The sequence below is a fragment of the Molothrus aeneus genome, chromosome 31 (genome assembly GCF_037042795.1).
Source record: "Molothrus aeneus isolate 106 chromosome 31, BPBGC_Maene_1.0, whole genome shotgun sequence".
Classification (NCBI taxonomy): Eukaryota; Metazoa; Chordata; class Aves; order Passeriformes; family Icteridae; genus Molothrus; species Molothrus aeneus.
This window is the reverse complement of record NC_089676.1, coordinates 1,383,800-1,398,444: the sequence shown is the minus strand read 5'-3', so window position 1 is coordinate 1,398,444 and position 14,645 is coordinate 1,383,800. Positions and strand designations below refer to the sequence as shown.

Sequence of the window (14,645 nt, the reverse complement as noted above, 5' to 3'; positions counted from 1 at the left end):
GGGCCCTGTTGCCAGCAGCTCCCAGCTTGGGTTGATTAATTGTGTTTTCCTTTTCCTTGTGCAACTCATCTCGTGCCTGCTCTTGGCTCCAGCACGCTGAGCCTGGAGTGGAACAGAAGAAGATGGAGCTGGAGCAGCCCCTGGCACTTGCTGCCCTTGCCCTGCCTGCAGGTAGGACCTAAAAATAGCATCTTCTGCTTGGTCCATGTGTTCACCTCAGAGCCAGAGCTGAGCAGCTCTGTCCTCTCCATGCCTCTGCTCCTGCTCTGTCATCTCCTGGGAGCCCCAGAGCTGGCACAGGGCTTGGCAGCACCAGGGGCTGCCCAATGAGGCTGGGGCTCTGGCCCCACATGGTCTGAGAGGAGATGCAGTGAGTGACGGGTGCTCCCAGGAGCAGAGCAGAGAGCTGAGCACGTCCCCGTGGATCAGGTTTCACGCTCCTATGCTCTCTGCCTCGGCAGCTGGGATTTTCCTCTCACAGAGATGATGCCTTCCTACCTTCTTACCTTGGTCACAGGCAGCCAGAGTCACCCCAGCCCTGGCTGCATCCTGCTCTCTCAGGCCTGCAGAGCACAGTGTAGGATGAAATGACACCAGATGGAACCAGCCCGGTCCTGTGGGAGTATTTATTGGTTTGCAGGGGCTGCCTGAGCCCAGTACCCATCTCTCTGGCCCTGGGACTGGCCATTCCCCATGCTATTTGGAGGTGGGGGTGCCCTGGCCGAGCTGCAGCAGGGAGTTGGTGGTGTAGTTCTGGAAGAGGGGCTGCAGGAACATGCCAATGGTGCCAAAGACACAGACGAAGACGAAGATCCATAGGAAGAGGCGGTCGATGACCATGGCCACGTACTTCCAGTCCTCGCTCACCTGCACGGGGCCAGGAAAAACGCTGGGTCAGGCTGGGGCCTTGGGTATTGCCTGACACTGCCCTGGCTGGGGATTTGCATATCTCAGAGCCTGGAATCTGCTCCCTCAGCACTGCAGCTCCTGGGGCTGCCTGCCAGCCTGCCGTGGGCCCCGTGGGGCTCACTCCCCCTGCTGTCACCCGCACCGCTGAGCCCAGGAAACATTTCCCCAGTGAGCAGAGCCGGGAGGGGGGAACTCTGCAGAATCTGCAGCCTGACTGCCGTGCAGGGCCGGGCCTGCTGGGAACCTCTGTGTTTCCAGAGCAGCTGCTTCAGCCTGGCACTGCAGTGGTAGGTCAGGGATCAGTGAGCACGGGGCTAGGCAGGGATCCCCTTGGTGCTTGTGCACATCACTCCCTGTGGCACAGCCACGAGCCAGAACACCCTCTGCACCCCCCCAGCTCTGCCCACTCCCAGATTCTCACAACTCACCTCGACTTAGGATCTGATGGGTCAGGGATCAGTGCTGGACCCCACTGAGCATGGGGCTAGGCAGGGACCCCCACTCTCTGTGGTGCAGCCATGAGCCAGAACACCCTCTACACCCCCACAGCTCTGCCCACTCCCAGATTCTCACAACTCACCTCGATTTATGCTCTGATGGGTCAGGGATCAGTGCTGGACCCCACTGAGCACGGGGCTGGGCAGGGACCCCCTTGGTGCTTGTGCAGTCACTCCCTGTGGCTCAGCCACGAGCCAGAACACCCTCTGCACCCCCAGCTCTGCCCACTCCCAGATTCCCACCTCCACTTACGCTCTGATCGTCGTCCTCGCTGCGCATGTGGTCGGCGATGAAGCGCACGCCGTCCACCGCCTCCTCCAGCCCGCAGCCGCAGCCCGCCCCGGGCCCCGCCGCCTGCCCCTGCCGCTCCCGGTAACCGTTGAGCCCCTCGGCGGCCTTGGCGGCGCCGGGGTTGGCGTAGCAGGTGCAGGTGTGAGCACCGGCCTGCACGAAGAGCGTGGCGGCGGCGGCGGCGGCGCGTTCCTGCGTGTGCCGGCGCTGGCGCAGGCGCTGGCGGGCGCAGCTCTGCCGCGGCTGCTTCATGAAGAGCAGCGCCGGGAGCTTGTGCAGGAAGAGGGTGCGGACCCAGGGCGGCATGGTGTGCGTGGTGGGCGAGCGGTGGTGCACGTTGAGGACGCAGACGCTGGTGACGATGGAGAAGGTCACCAGCACCATGGTGAACATGAGGTACTTGCCCACCAGTGGTACGTCCAGTGAGGTGGGTGGCACGATCTTGGAGATGAGCAGGAGGAAAACGGTGAGGGCGAGCAGGACAGAGATGCAGAGCGTCATCTTCTCGCCACAGTCGGACGGGAGGTAAAACACGAGGATGGCCAGGGAGGTGATGAGGATGCAGGGGATGATGAGGTTGATGGTGTAGAAGAGCGGCTTACGCCGGATGATGAAGTCGTACGTGATGTCCACGTAGGTGGAGTCGTCGGGGTTCTCATTGCGCCGCCCCGGCAGCGCCACGATGTCCCACTCGCCGCTGGGGGTGAAGTCATCCAGGCTGGCCACCTCACTCTTCAGCACCAGGTCGATCTCGGTGCGGTCGTAGGTCCAGGAACGGAACTTCATGGTGCAGTTCTGCTGGTCAAAGGGGAAGTGCTTCACCTCGATCTTGCAGGCGCTCTTGTAGATGGCGGGCGGCAGCCAGAAGATGCTGCCATCGTAGGAGATCACCGCGTTGGAGTAAAAGGAGACCTCGTACATCCCATCGGCGCTGGGGTGAAGAGAGCTGCTGTCAGTCCTGCTGTTGTCAGCCCCAGCAGTACAACGTGGCCCCCTGCCCTGGGTGGGGCTGGGGAACACATCGCCCCCCTCCCTGCCCACCCCAGAAATGACCTACTTGTTGTAGAGCACCACATCAGGCAGCCAGATGTGCTTGGAGGGCAAGCGGACCTTCTTCATGTTGTCAAAGTCCTCAGGTTTCCATGTGAGGCGATAGTCCTCCCACTCCTGAGGACAGGTGGGATCAGCCCAGCCCAGCCACAGGATGGGCAAGGGGCTGGTTCAGGACAGGGGGGACACAGGGGTCCCACACGGGCTTTATGGGGGGCTATAACAGGGCAGGGTAGACATTAGGGTCCCACAGAGGATGTATGGGATAGGGATGGGTCTCAAGGCAGAGGCAGGGTGGACATAGGGGTCTCAGGGCCACATCAGAGTCCAGGGTGCCCACCTGGGTCAGCCAGACATTCGTGGTCATGATCTGCTCCCGCTCGTGCTGCAGAGAGAGAGAAGGGCCAGTCACCCAGGGTGCTGGGAGGGTTTGGGGCCCCCCTCGCTTGCCCAGGAGGTTGGGGAGCAGAGTCCTGGCCAACTCACCACGCTGATGAGCTGCGCCAGTGACACCATCAGCTGCACGGTCACCAGCTCCGAGCCATTGGTCGCCGGCCGGATCAGCTTGTTATAGCGAGCAGGGTCCAGCAGGTACTCAACCAGCCGCTCCTCCGTGTCCGTGCCCAGGCTCCCTGGGGCATGGCCGAGCCTGAGCCCCGTGGTGCCGGGCAGGGCCCCCACGGGGACCCCCCTGGATAGAGCCTGGGGCTCTGAGCCTGGCAGCCCGAGAGCAGGGATGGTGGGGTGCACGGTGATGGGGTGCACGGTGATGGGGTGTGGGTGCCACAGCCGGGCACGGAGCAGGGAGGGCAGGGGTGGGCTGGGGGGCTCCGGGAGCTGCTCCGGCTGCACCGCGCGGGGGGTTCCTGTCCGCCCTCCCCTGCCTGTCCCCGCCATTCCGTGCCCGTTCGTGACACCCCATCCCCTGTTCAGGTCGGTCCCTGCCCGCCCCTGGCACCGCCTCGGGGAGCCGCAGCCCGCGGCGGCCGCACAGCCCCGGGGCGCTCGGGGAGCGGCACCGGCACCGCGGAACGGCCGGTACCGGCTCCACTCCGGACCTCTCCTGTGCAACAGGCGCAGCCCCCGGGCCCGGCCCGGTCCGCTCCGGTCCCCTCCCCGCCCGTGCCGGTGCCATCCCGCCCAGCCCCCGGCACTTACGTCTGAGGGCAGCGAGAAGGCAGAGGACGCGGAGCAGCGCCATGGGGGCGGCCCGGTGCCGCCACCGGCACCCGGCGCTGTCCGCGGTTCTGGCCGGGCGCTGTCCGAGGTGCTGGAGCCGGCGGCGGCGGCGGCCCGGGCGGGGCGGCCCCGGGCGGGAGGCGGTGCCGGGCGCTGTGCCGGGGCCGTCCCGTGCTCCGGCTCCGTCGCCGTCACCGCCGCCGTCAGCGGCCCCGGGGCCGCCCCCGCCTCCGCCCCGCCGCGGCCCGGGGACACGGCGGAGGGCTCTGAGCTCCCCCGGCCCGCCGCTGCACCGGGGTCCCTGCGCGGGGCCAGCGGGGCGGCGGAGCCCCGGGCTGGGATCTGAGCGGGACAATTGGAGGGTGGGGGCCGGGACCGGAGCGCCCGCGGCCCCGCCGTAGGCCCGTAGGGGGGTCTCAGAGCCGGCACTGCCGGGCCTCGGCGAGCGCCGTCCCCGCCGGGCTCCGGCCGTGCCCGGTGCCCCCCCCTCCCCGTGACCCCCGGTGACCCCTCCGGGCAGGGGCGGGGCTCCGCGCCGGCCCCGCCCCGCTTCCCCGGGGCTTAGTCGCCGTCACTTCCCGTATGTCGCGAGACGCTTCCGGCGGGGCCGCCCCGCCCGTTCCGGCGACGGCACTTCCGGGAGCGGGGCCGTCCCGCCGCCATCTTGGGCGGGCTCCGGGGCTGCGGCGGCGGCGGCGGCGGAGCGGGTCCCTCCATGGGAAGATGCAGCGGGCGGGGCCGGAGGAGGCGGCGAGGACGCAGGCGGCGGCGGGGGGACCCGGGCGGAGCGGGGCCGAGGTGGCGGCGGCCCCCGCCGGGCGGCTCCTGAGGCGGGAGCTGCGGCTGCTCGAGTCCATCTTCCACCGCGGCCACGAGCGGTTCCGCATTGGCAGCGCCTGCCCGGACGAGATCAGCTGCGAGTTCGTCCCGGGGGCCGGGGCCCGCGCCGGCGCCTCTGCCTCCCGGGGGCCGCCGCCGGGACCCGTCCGCATTCACTGCAACATCACGGTGAGGCCCGGGGGGCGGCGGGCCCGGGCTCTGCGGGGGCACCGCCAGGCGGCCCCGGCACCGAGGGCTGCTCCTTCGCGGGGACGGGGCTGTCGCCGTTGGGGCCCGGCGTGAACCGGGCCTGTGCCCCAACGTCCCTGGCGGTGGCTGCGGGGGGGCGGCTGCCCCCGTTCCCGTTCTCCGTGGGGCCTCCGGGAGCTCCTCGGGGCCGCGGCTCACGCAGAGAACAACCGGGGGGCAGTCCCGCCGTCCCGGTGTACGAGAGCTGGCGGTTCCCCGTGGTGTTTGGAACCCACAGTCCTATCCCGCTGCTCGTCGCCAGGCATGGAGCCCCGTTTTTCCCGTTTTCCCCCGTTTTGTTTTGGACGGTTTCCCGGGGGGAAGCTGATCTCCGTGGAGAAGCGGAACCTGGGGCAGCAGCGGCAGCTCCTCCTCCCTGCTCTGGTTCATCCGTGCCGGTGTTTTAGAGATCCAGGTGCTGGTGTGCCGATGCCCTCTTTGACCACAAGTTACAGCTGGTTTGTGTCTCCAGGCGAGGAGGGCTGGCAGAGCTTGGACAGCCCCTGGTGTAGAGTCTGAATGGGACTAACAACCAGAATTTTCTGGACGGGCATGTTGGGAGTATTGCCAGAGGCTTTGTCCTGGATTAAAGGTGCCTGCTCGGCCCCTGCTCTGCGTGGGTGCTGCCAGGTTCTTCTGTAACTGCTCGTGCAAAGCTGTGAGGGCAGTAACCCATGGGACACCCTCAGTGTCCTGCCTCTACTGCCTTCCACCCCGAGTAGCCCCACGGCCGGAGGGGTGGCCAAAATGCCACTGTCCTCCCTCCCTGTTCTACCCTGGGCCAGGGGACACAGCCCAGCATGGTCACAGTAGGGGTTTGTGCTGCCCTCAGCCCCAGGTTTATGCTGGAGGGGGTGGATCAGTCAGCTGTGGCCTGATCTATGTGGTACAGAGGGATCTTCAGCCCTCAGCCCATCTGGCTCACTGCCCTGTGCACCACAATGGTTTCCATCCCACCAACACCCCCTTCTCCCCCTGTCCAGGAGTCTTATCCAGCTGTTCCCCCCATATGGTCTGTGGAGTCAGATGATCCCAACCTGGCAGCTATCCTGGAGAGGCTGGTGGAAGTCAGGAAAGGAAACACCTTGGTGAGATGTGCTCTGCTGCCTGGGCAGGGGAGGGCTGGCACCTTTGGGGGGTGACTCCCTGCTTACATGTCCCCAGCTACCTCAAGTGGGGATTGCCTCTGGTCTCATAAAGGTTCCAGATATTTGGGGTGAACTTCTCTGACATCATTTGATGCCAGGGTGGGATTTTGCACCTGTGTCTGCTGCTGCTTGGAGCAGGAGGGAGCAGCCCTGGGGCCTTTGCTGCTGGGCACGGGGCTCCCCACACTTCACTGACCCTCTGTTCTCTGGACAGCTTTTGCAGCACCTGAAGCGAATAATCTCTGACCTGTGCAAACTCTACAACCTCCCCCAACATCCAGATGTTGAAATGCTGGACCAGCCTCTGCCAGCAGAACAGGTAAGTGGCTCAGGAAAAGGCTCCCAGAGCTCAGAAAACAAGTTTACACGTTCCCTGATGTTTGCTCTGGAGGCTTCTGGGCTTGCCAGAGGAGGAACACAGTGGGTGAGAGGTTGGATTCCTGTCCTGGGTGATGCCAGCCTGCTCTGCTGGCCCTTGGTGCTGTTTTCTGTAAAGGCCCTCAGCTGCTCTTTGCTTTTAATTCGGCTCTGCTTGTTCATCCCTGTTTGAGCTCGCTTTGGAAGCGTCTGGGAAAGCAGGAGAGCATTTTCCAGGATGCTGAGCACACAATCTCCATGCCTGTCCTCTCCACAGAGCACCCAGGAAGAGGTGTCCTCTGAAGAGGAAGATGAAGAAATGCCAGAGGTAAGTGCCACCTTAGGGTGTGAGGAGCTGAGCACAGGGAGAAAGGTGCTGAAAGGTGTGAGGGCACAGGGGTCTTGCTTGGGAGAAGCTTGTGGCCACCAGACAGGGAAGTTTGGACCAAAGGCTGGATAATTCTTGGCATTTTGATGCTGAGGATTCTGAGGCACAGCTGGGCTCCACATATTCACAAACCCCAGGAGAGCACCATAGCCACATTTCTCTTCACAGAGAAAAGCAAGGCACAATTCTTCCCAAGAATATTTCTGGGTTTCACATTCTCTGAACCTCAGAGAAAGAAAAAACAGTTCTTATCTTATTTAGTTCTCTGGTGTTGTTCACAAGTGGAATGCATGGTGGAAGATTGTTTACCTGAAGGGAATTGATAACTGGATTGTGGTGGGAGTGTTTTGATTCACTGACCAGTTGAATCCAGGTGTGTGTGTGTGGGGACTGTGGGCTGACAGCCACGAGATTCTGAGCAGTTGAGAGCTGGGCAGATTCAGTTTAGATGTAATGTAATATAGCATAGAATAATATAGCATAATAAAGTAATTAATTAGCTTTTTGATAAGATGGAGTCCTCCTCATCTTTCCTCTCCTTCATTGGGGACAAAGATATACTCTATAGAATAATATAGTATAGAATAATATAGAATAATATAGCATAATAAAGTAATTAATTAGCTTTTTGATAAGATGGAGTCCTCCTCATCTTTCCTCTCCTTCATTGGGGACAAAGATATCCACTATAGAGCACAGAGGCTCTATAGAATAATATAGTATAGAATAATATAGTATAGAATAATAGAGTATAATAAAGTAATTAATTAGCTTTTTGATAAGGTGGAGTCCTCCTCATCTTTCCTCACCTTCATTGGGGGCAAAGATATCCACTATAGAATAATATAGTATAGAATAATATAGCATAATAAAGTAATTAATTAGCTTCTTGATAAGATGGAGTCCTCCTCATCCTTCCTCTCCTTCACTGGGGGCAAAGACATCCACCCTAGAGCAGAGCATGGCCATGTAGCCATGGCCTCCAGAGGCACGTGGATGAGCTGTGAGCAGAGCTGCTTGGGCAGTACGTGCTGTTCTCTGAAGCCTGGAATTCCTGCAGGAGAGCTGCATTTCTGGGATGCTGTTGTTGGCAGGGAAATCTCTGTTGCACGGAGCTCCCACAGAGAGGATGAGGTCAGGTGGCTGAGTGTGCAAGTGAGCTAATTGCCAGCAGTGGTGGAGGCAGCCACACTTCACTGCAAGCTGAGGGCACCTTGCTGCACAACCCACAGGCTCTGCTTGTTTGGTTTGCAGTTTAGAGATCTGTGGAAGTGGGTGGAATAATCTTGGATCTCCATGGTGACGTTTAGCAATGCCTCAGACACGAGAACAGCACGGGCACTGAGTCAGCAGTGCTGTGGAGCCTGGGGGCAGGTCACTGAGCAGCAGCACCCCAGCACTTGGGGGGCTTTGGCAAAGTTAATTGCTTGCTAAATTAAGGCTGGGCTTTGCCACCGTCCGTGGGGAAAAGGGGGAGGGTTAAACGGGCACCAGCATAACCTTGTGAATCTGCAAATCTGCAGCTTTATGGCAAACCAGAGTCTGCAAGGCCTCCGCTCCTCTGGGCTGGAGAAATAAATCCTGAGGAGCTGAGCATTCCCTCTTGTGCTTTTTGCCAATGCCAGGCGTTGTGGAGGGAGAGTGCTCGTGTAGAGCAAAGGTTTTGTGCTGAGCACTGGGATTTGTTCAACTGTGTGGAGGAGTGAAGCAGCAGAACTGTGCCCTGGCACACAGATTTATTATGCAGGTTAATCTACTCGAGGGATTTTCTAGGAGGATCTATTTTCCTGTGCGAGTCTAAAAATGTCCCAGCCCTTCCGAAAAACACTGCTCGGTAGCCAAAACCAGCCCAGAGAGGCCAGAGGAAACACTTGTTCAGAGGATTTAGTGCCAGAGCTGGAGCTGTGCATGCCCACAGCCATTTCCAGGCAGCTGAACCCTGAGTGCACGGGGAGAGATTTCTGTAGTGGGTCCAGATGGCTACAACTGGTTTTTCCTGTCAGGGGCTTGCACTGCCACGTGTTATTTTGGGAAACAATGAGGGCCAAAGGCTCTTCTGAGGTCAGGTACTACACTTGGGGTGTGCTGAGCTGATCTACTGAGAGACCTGCTGTGAAAGCCCCACTCTTATTAAGGGAATAACATCCCATGCAGCTGGATCTGGGTGCAGGGCTCTTGTTTTGGGTGCAGGGCTCTGTTCTTCTCGTGGTGCAGGTGCCCTGTGTCCCTGTTGGGGTTTGGCTAGCCCAGGGGGTCTGGCAGCTCTGTGCCAGGGGGCTGTGCTTTGTTCCAGCCACCACCAGTGTGGCAAAAGCTGCTGAAGCCACAGGGGTGCCAAGATCCAGGGCCATGGTTACATGGGGCTTGCTGAGGACTCAAAGATTGTTATAAACAGGCATGAGACGTGGCAGGGGAGAATCCAGCAAAGATCTCACATGAGCCCAGTTGAGTGCCCAGACCTTGTGTCTTCCACTCTGTTTGTACCCCAGATGAGGAGCTGGGACTCCCTGAGGTGAAGGATTGCACTAGGGATCCTTCCTGGGTGAGGGCAGCCCAGCACTCAGAGCAGGGAGGAGCAGAGGCACATCTCTTTGAGCTTTCCTCTTCCCTTCCCAGGACACTGAGGACTTGGACCACTATGAGATGAAAGAGGAAGAGCCGGCAGATGGGAGAAAGACAGAGGATGAAGGCATTGGGAAAGAAAACCTGGCCATTTTAGAGAAAATAAAAAAGAACCAGAGGCAAGATTACTTAAATGTACGTGTCACCCAGTGGGCAGGTGGGCTGGGGAAGCAGAGGGACTCAAGGGCAAGAGTGATGGAGGCCCTTGCCAGCCCTCCAGCCCTGAATCAGAGGGTGCCCAGCCAAAGGTACAGCAGTACCAGTTCTCCAGGGCTGATGGGGCTGAAGCAGAGCAGTCTGTGAAGTGCCTCTGCAGCTCAGGGAGGGCACTGGGCTGACCCCAGGGGCATTGGTGCCTCATGGGGCACTCCTGCAGCAAGATCTGGGGCTGCCTTGTGCCCCATGAGCTGTGCCCCTATGATCACCTGAGGCTGTGGAGGTGGATTGTGCTTTTGTACCCCTGGGCTGAGTTTCTAAGACAGCAGAGGGGACACAGAGGTGTTTCTGCTGCAGCTGTGCTGCCTGAGGTGACACATTTGGGGCTGAGAGGTGCCAGGCAGGATAGAGTCTGGTCTAGAGGCTGGACTGAGTTGTAGCTCAGGTGTTGAGCTCATAGAGCAGCAGCCATGGTTGGGTGCAGCATAACAATCCAACTTTCCCCTCCCTGTTCCTTGCAGGGTGCAGTGTCTGGGTCTGTGCAGGCCACTGACCGGCTGATGAAGGAGCTCAGGGATATTTACCGATCACCAAGTTTCAAGGGCGGTGAGTGCTGCCAGGAGCTGGGGGCAGGAGGAGGATTCCCTCTCCTCCTCTGGGGTACCCAGTGGGCCTTGGGGCTGTGCTGCTCAGCTGAGGGGGAGGATCTCCAGCGTTGCATGGCTGGGGCTCTGTTCAGAGTGATCAAAACCACCTTATAGCCTCTCTCTTCCCTGCCACTGCTGGATGGAAGTGAGGAGCGTGCTGTGGGTCAGAGAATCATCTGACTTTGAGGGGGATGATGTTCCTGCTCCTTTCCTGAGCCCAGGGACTCAGAGAAAGAAACTGCTGCCCTCAGGACTGTCCTGGATAGGTGCTGCTTCTCATGGAGGGACAGTACCCAAGTGAAGTTGTGCTGCAGAGCCTGGGGAGTTTGAAATCTGGGTGATGGCTCAAGCCCCTCTCAGTGTCCCCCCAGAGTGACCCCCCTGTGTTCTCCCTGCAGGATACTATGCAGTTGAACTAGTGAATGACAGCCTGTACGATTGGAACGTCAAACTCCTGAAGTAGGTGGCCCAGCTTGGGATCATGCATTTTTTGGTGATGGGACCAGTGGGGGGGACATGAGCATGGCAGGGCAGCACCAAGCAGACCTTGAGTTAGCCTCTCTCAGGCAGCTGGCTTGCTGTCTCCACGGCAAAAAGGAGATGATATCTCCAGCCCAGGTGAGGTAATCAGAGGACTCTGCAAGTCTCTGCTGTTCCTAGAGCCCGCAAAGAGGCGCAGCAGGCAAACCCTGAGCTTTCACACCCTCCAGACACCAGTGCTGCCTTTTCCTTGGGCCAGGCAACCTTTATTTTTAAGCTGGCAGCATGGAAAAGGGGTGTGATGGTCTTCTCTGGAAACCAGAAGCAGAATGCTGGCAGTTTGTGCTGTCTGTGTGGCTGTGCAGGTACGGCAGCTCCGGTGTTGGTGGCAGTGAGCTGGGCTGGCCTGGGGTGCACGGCCCTGCCTGACCCTCTGGGCTTTTCCTCTCACAGGGTTGACGAGGACAGCGCTTTGCACAACGATCTTCAAATCCTCAAAGAGAAAGAAGGAACAGATTTCATCCTCCTCAACTTCTCTTTTAAAGTAAGGCTCCCCCTCCCCGAGAGACGCCTCGCCCAGCGAGGCATCAGAGAACTCAGTGGCTCTGCTTCCCTTCTCTCATTGCAGGATAACTTTCCTTTTGATCCACCATTTGTAAGGGTTGTATCCCCAGTGCTGTCAGGGGGGTGAGTAATTATCTGTCTCTCTCTGTGCTCTGCAGTGCTGCTTTCTGCAGCAGGTTTCACTGGGTTTACCCAGAGCTGTGACTTCCTTGACGTGGATTTGCCATTGGGAAGCAGACAGTGATGGTGTTTTTAGCATATTTTTTCCATCATAAATCCAATCAGAGAAGATGTTTCACCTCTGGAGCAGTGGGTGGGTATAATCACACATCTGTCTGTGTGGTAACTTTGTCTGATTCCTTCCCAGGTATGTTTTGGGTGGTGGTGCCATCTGCATGGAGCTGCTTACGAAACAGGTGGGTGCTGATCCCTGTGGGAGCTGTTCTGCCTACCACACTCCATATTCCTGACATCTCCTGCTCTGCCACTGCCTGCCAGAGCTGGGGAAGGCCCTTTGGTGGCACTGGGAGCACGGTTGGGTGGGTCTGGTCTCACTTTGTGTTTCATCCCCAAGGGCTGGAGTAGTGCCTACTCCATCGAGTCTGTGATCATGCAGATCAGTGCAACGCTGGTGAAAGGGAAGGCACGAGTACAATTTGGAGCCAACAAGGTAGGGCTTGGGCAGTGTTGGAGAATGGGGGCACAGCCAGGTCTGGCTGCACCTTGGTTTCTGCTGCACTAATGGTCTCCTTGCCTTCTTCCCCTGCAGAACCAGTACAGCCTGACAAGAGCACAGCAGTCCTACAAGTCCCTGGTTCAGATCCATGAGAAGAATGGTAAGGGCTGAGGGAGAGGGCCTGCATTTTCCCTTGCTTGTTTGGGCTCCCCAGACAAGCCACTCGAGTTTTGTCCTGCCTCAGGTGCAGAGGTGACAGCAGCAGTGGCAGCTGCTGTAACACAGTGTGGCTGCAGAGTGCTGCTGCCCTCTCTGGGCTCTGGAGGCTGTAACTAGAGGTAGCCCCTCACTGATTGCTTGGACTTGATGATCTGAGAGATCTTTTCCAACCTAAATGATTCTGTGTGGTGTTGGGAAGTCAGCCAGGGGGAAAGGCTCCCAATAATCAGGAATATGTGGCCCTTTAGAAGTGGGACTTGGCTGCTTTTGACAGCTTCTCCAGGTGCAGTTTCCTCCCTCACAGATCTCTCCTCATTCCAGGCTGGTATACACCACCCAAGGAGGATGGCTAGTGTGGATGCTGCAGGACCAATCTGAATATCTTCTGGATGCTCTACTTGGATCTTAGTGATGCCTCTTGGCTTTCTCCCAGGATGTAATAGCTCTGCCTGTTGCAGGACAATACTGGCTGTTCAAAACTCTAAATAACTGTTTAAGGAGTTGGACTGACCCAGAACACTTGCTGGGCCCATGCTAGCAGGCATTCTTGTTAAAACAAACTCTTGAGCCTCTTGTATTGCTGGAAACTTTTGACTCTACTCCAGTCTAGAGCATCCTCCTTACCTATGCTATGGATTTAATTTATTTTCTTATTTCATGTACACTGCTTTTTTTTGTTACGGTGTATGATGGATGTGTATGGAAAATGTATCTTTGGAGAAAAATTACAGTTTGTTAATTTGAGAATGCTGGTCTAACTAATTTTTTTTCCAAGCTCCTGCTGGGTGGGTTGTGCCCTGCAAACGCTGCTGCAGCCCTGGTCCCAGGGTGGGGCAGTCGGTGGAGCTGTGGTGGGCCCATACCCTGCAGGAAGACTTGGGAGAAGAAAAGCCCTTTTGTTTTTTGGCATGGAGGGAGCAGGGTTTCTGCCCCCTCTCCCCTGGGCAAACCCAGCTTTTCTCTATCAGCTGCAGACTCTCAGCTCAAAGCACAGAGGGGGAGAGAGGTGAGGCTGCCCACTCTGCTGCAGTGGAGGAAGGGTCTGTGGGTGTACCCAGGGCTGCCAGCTCCCACCCCACACTTCTCCCCGTCCTCCTGCTGAGCAGTGAGATGAGCTGAGGCCTGAGCTTTGCCCTCTTTCTCCCCACTAGCCACGCATGGAGGCTGGGCCCCTTGTCCCCATCCCTGCTGTGCTGTGGCTGCAAGCTTCTCTTCTGCAGGGAGTGGAGCACGGGCACTGCTCTGTCCTGCCACTGCCCCCAGCCCTGGCCAGGACCCGTTCCAGCAGTGAACACCCCGTTCTATGGGGTTTTCTTTTACTCTCCTTAAGCTACTGTTCCTGCTCGCCTTTTTGTGCTCCAGCCCTCCATGGATGGGGTTGCTGCAGTTGTGGCCTGTTTCCTTGAGCCCCCACAGCCCTGGTTTGAGGCAGCTGGAAGGAGATTTTGGCTGTTGGAGCTCCTCCACCTCGGGCCACGTCCTCGTCTGGAGGACAGAAGTGACGCGCCAGTGTCAAAGATGGAACCATGCATATTAACTCACTGTGTTTGAATAAAAGTCATTAGAAAATCAAAGAGCCTCAGAACTCCATTATCTACTCCAGCAGCTGCTTCCCTGTCCTGCTCTCAGAGCCTTGGAATAAAAAGATGCTGTTAGGAGAAGGATTACTCACAGCTGCAGGAGTGGCTCTGGCCTCAGCTTGAGGACTATTTTTAAGTACTTTGCTGAAGGACCAGAGGATTTGTGAAGCTGAGCAGCTCTGCCCTGTGTCCTCCAGCCCAAACCAGCACCTCTTGGGGTTCTGGCTCCTCTCCAACCCCGCTCCTGGTACCTGGGGCTGGGGGGGCAGAAGTAGCTGCACTCAGTTCCCACCTTTAGCTCAGGAACCTCCTAGGTCGCAGGATAACTCAGTTTAACGAAAGTTTAAAGCACTTGTGGGGCTGTCTCTTGGGTGAAGGAGGGGCTGCTCTGCTGAGCCCAGCAGTGGGGTTGGGTTGGGACTGGGTGTGCTGAGTTGGTCGGGAGAGCTCATGGTGTCTTTACAGGCTGGGATGAGCAGAGCTGAAAAGGGCCCTGCAGGACACTCTGTCCCTGGGATGCTGACCTGGCGAGCATCAAGGCTGACACTGAAGCAGGAGCAGGTGTCTTGCAGGCCCCCTGCCAGTCCTGTCTGTCCACACCTGCCCAGGGAGGAGCCATCCCCCTCTGAGCAGGGCTTGGCCTTCGTGGCCACCAGGCTGCTCAGGGAAGGAGCTGGGCAGAGCCACCGCTGCCAAAGGCACTCCCAAGGCCCTCCCCTGTGGGAGCTGGCAGAGAACAAGGACGAGGGAAGTCTTCCTGAAGGAGAAATGTGGCACATTGGGGCGAACACCACTGCAGCACAAAGCGACCAG

At 58.5% G+C, this 14,645-nt stretch overlaps 2 protein-coding genes across 2 annotated transcripts; one reads left to right on the top strand and one right to left on the bottom strand.

The window, feature by feature from the left end:
- Positions 1 to 612: 612 nt before the first annotated feature.
- Positions 613 to 4,053, bottom strand: CHRNB2 (cholinergic receptor nicotinic beta 2 subunit). The gene is made up of 6 exons (XM_066568069.1): positions 3,907 to 4,053; positions 3,235 to 3,380; positions 3,089 to 3,133; positions 2,756 to 2,865; positions 1,660 to 2,629; positions 613 to 867 (listed from the first exon to the last, which is right to left on the bottom strand). Exons 1-6 carry the CDS (start codon positions 3,947 to 3,949, stop codon positions 697 to 699), a joined length of 1,485 nt encoding a protein of 494 aa, XP_066424166.1. The 5' UTR covers positions 3,950 to 4,053; the 3' UTR covers positions 613 to 696.
- A 582-nt stretch (positions 4,054 to 4,635) lies between these two features.
- On the top strand, positions 4,636 to 12,999 carry UBE2Q1 (ubiquitin conjugating enzyme E2 Q1). Its single transcript, XM_066568211.1, has 13 exons — positions 4,636 to 4,935; positions 5,979 to 6,083; positions 6,358 to 6,462; positions 6,778 to 6,828; positions 9,505 to 9,645; positions 10,188 to 10,272; positions 10,712 to 10,772; positions 11,247 to 11,337; positions 11,422 to 11,480; positions 11,725 to 11,773; positions 11,932 to 12,027; positions 12,127 to 12,193; positions 12,574 to 12,999. Exons 1-13 carry the CDS (start codon positions 4,651 to 4,653, stop codon positions 12,603 to 12,605), a joined length of 1,227 nt encoding a protein of 408 aa, XP_066424308.1. The 5' UTR covers positions 4,636 to 4,650; the 3' UTR covers positions 12,606 to 12,999.
- The last annotated feature ends 1,646 nt before the right edge of the window (positions 13,000 to 14,645 follow it).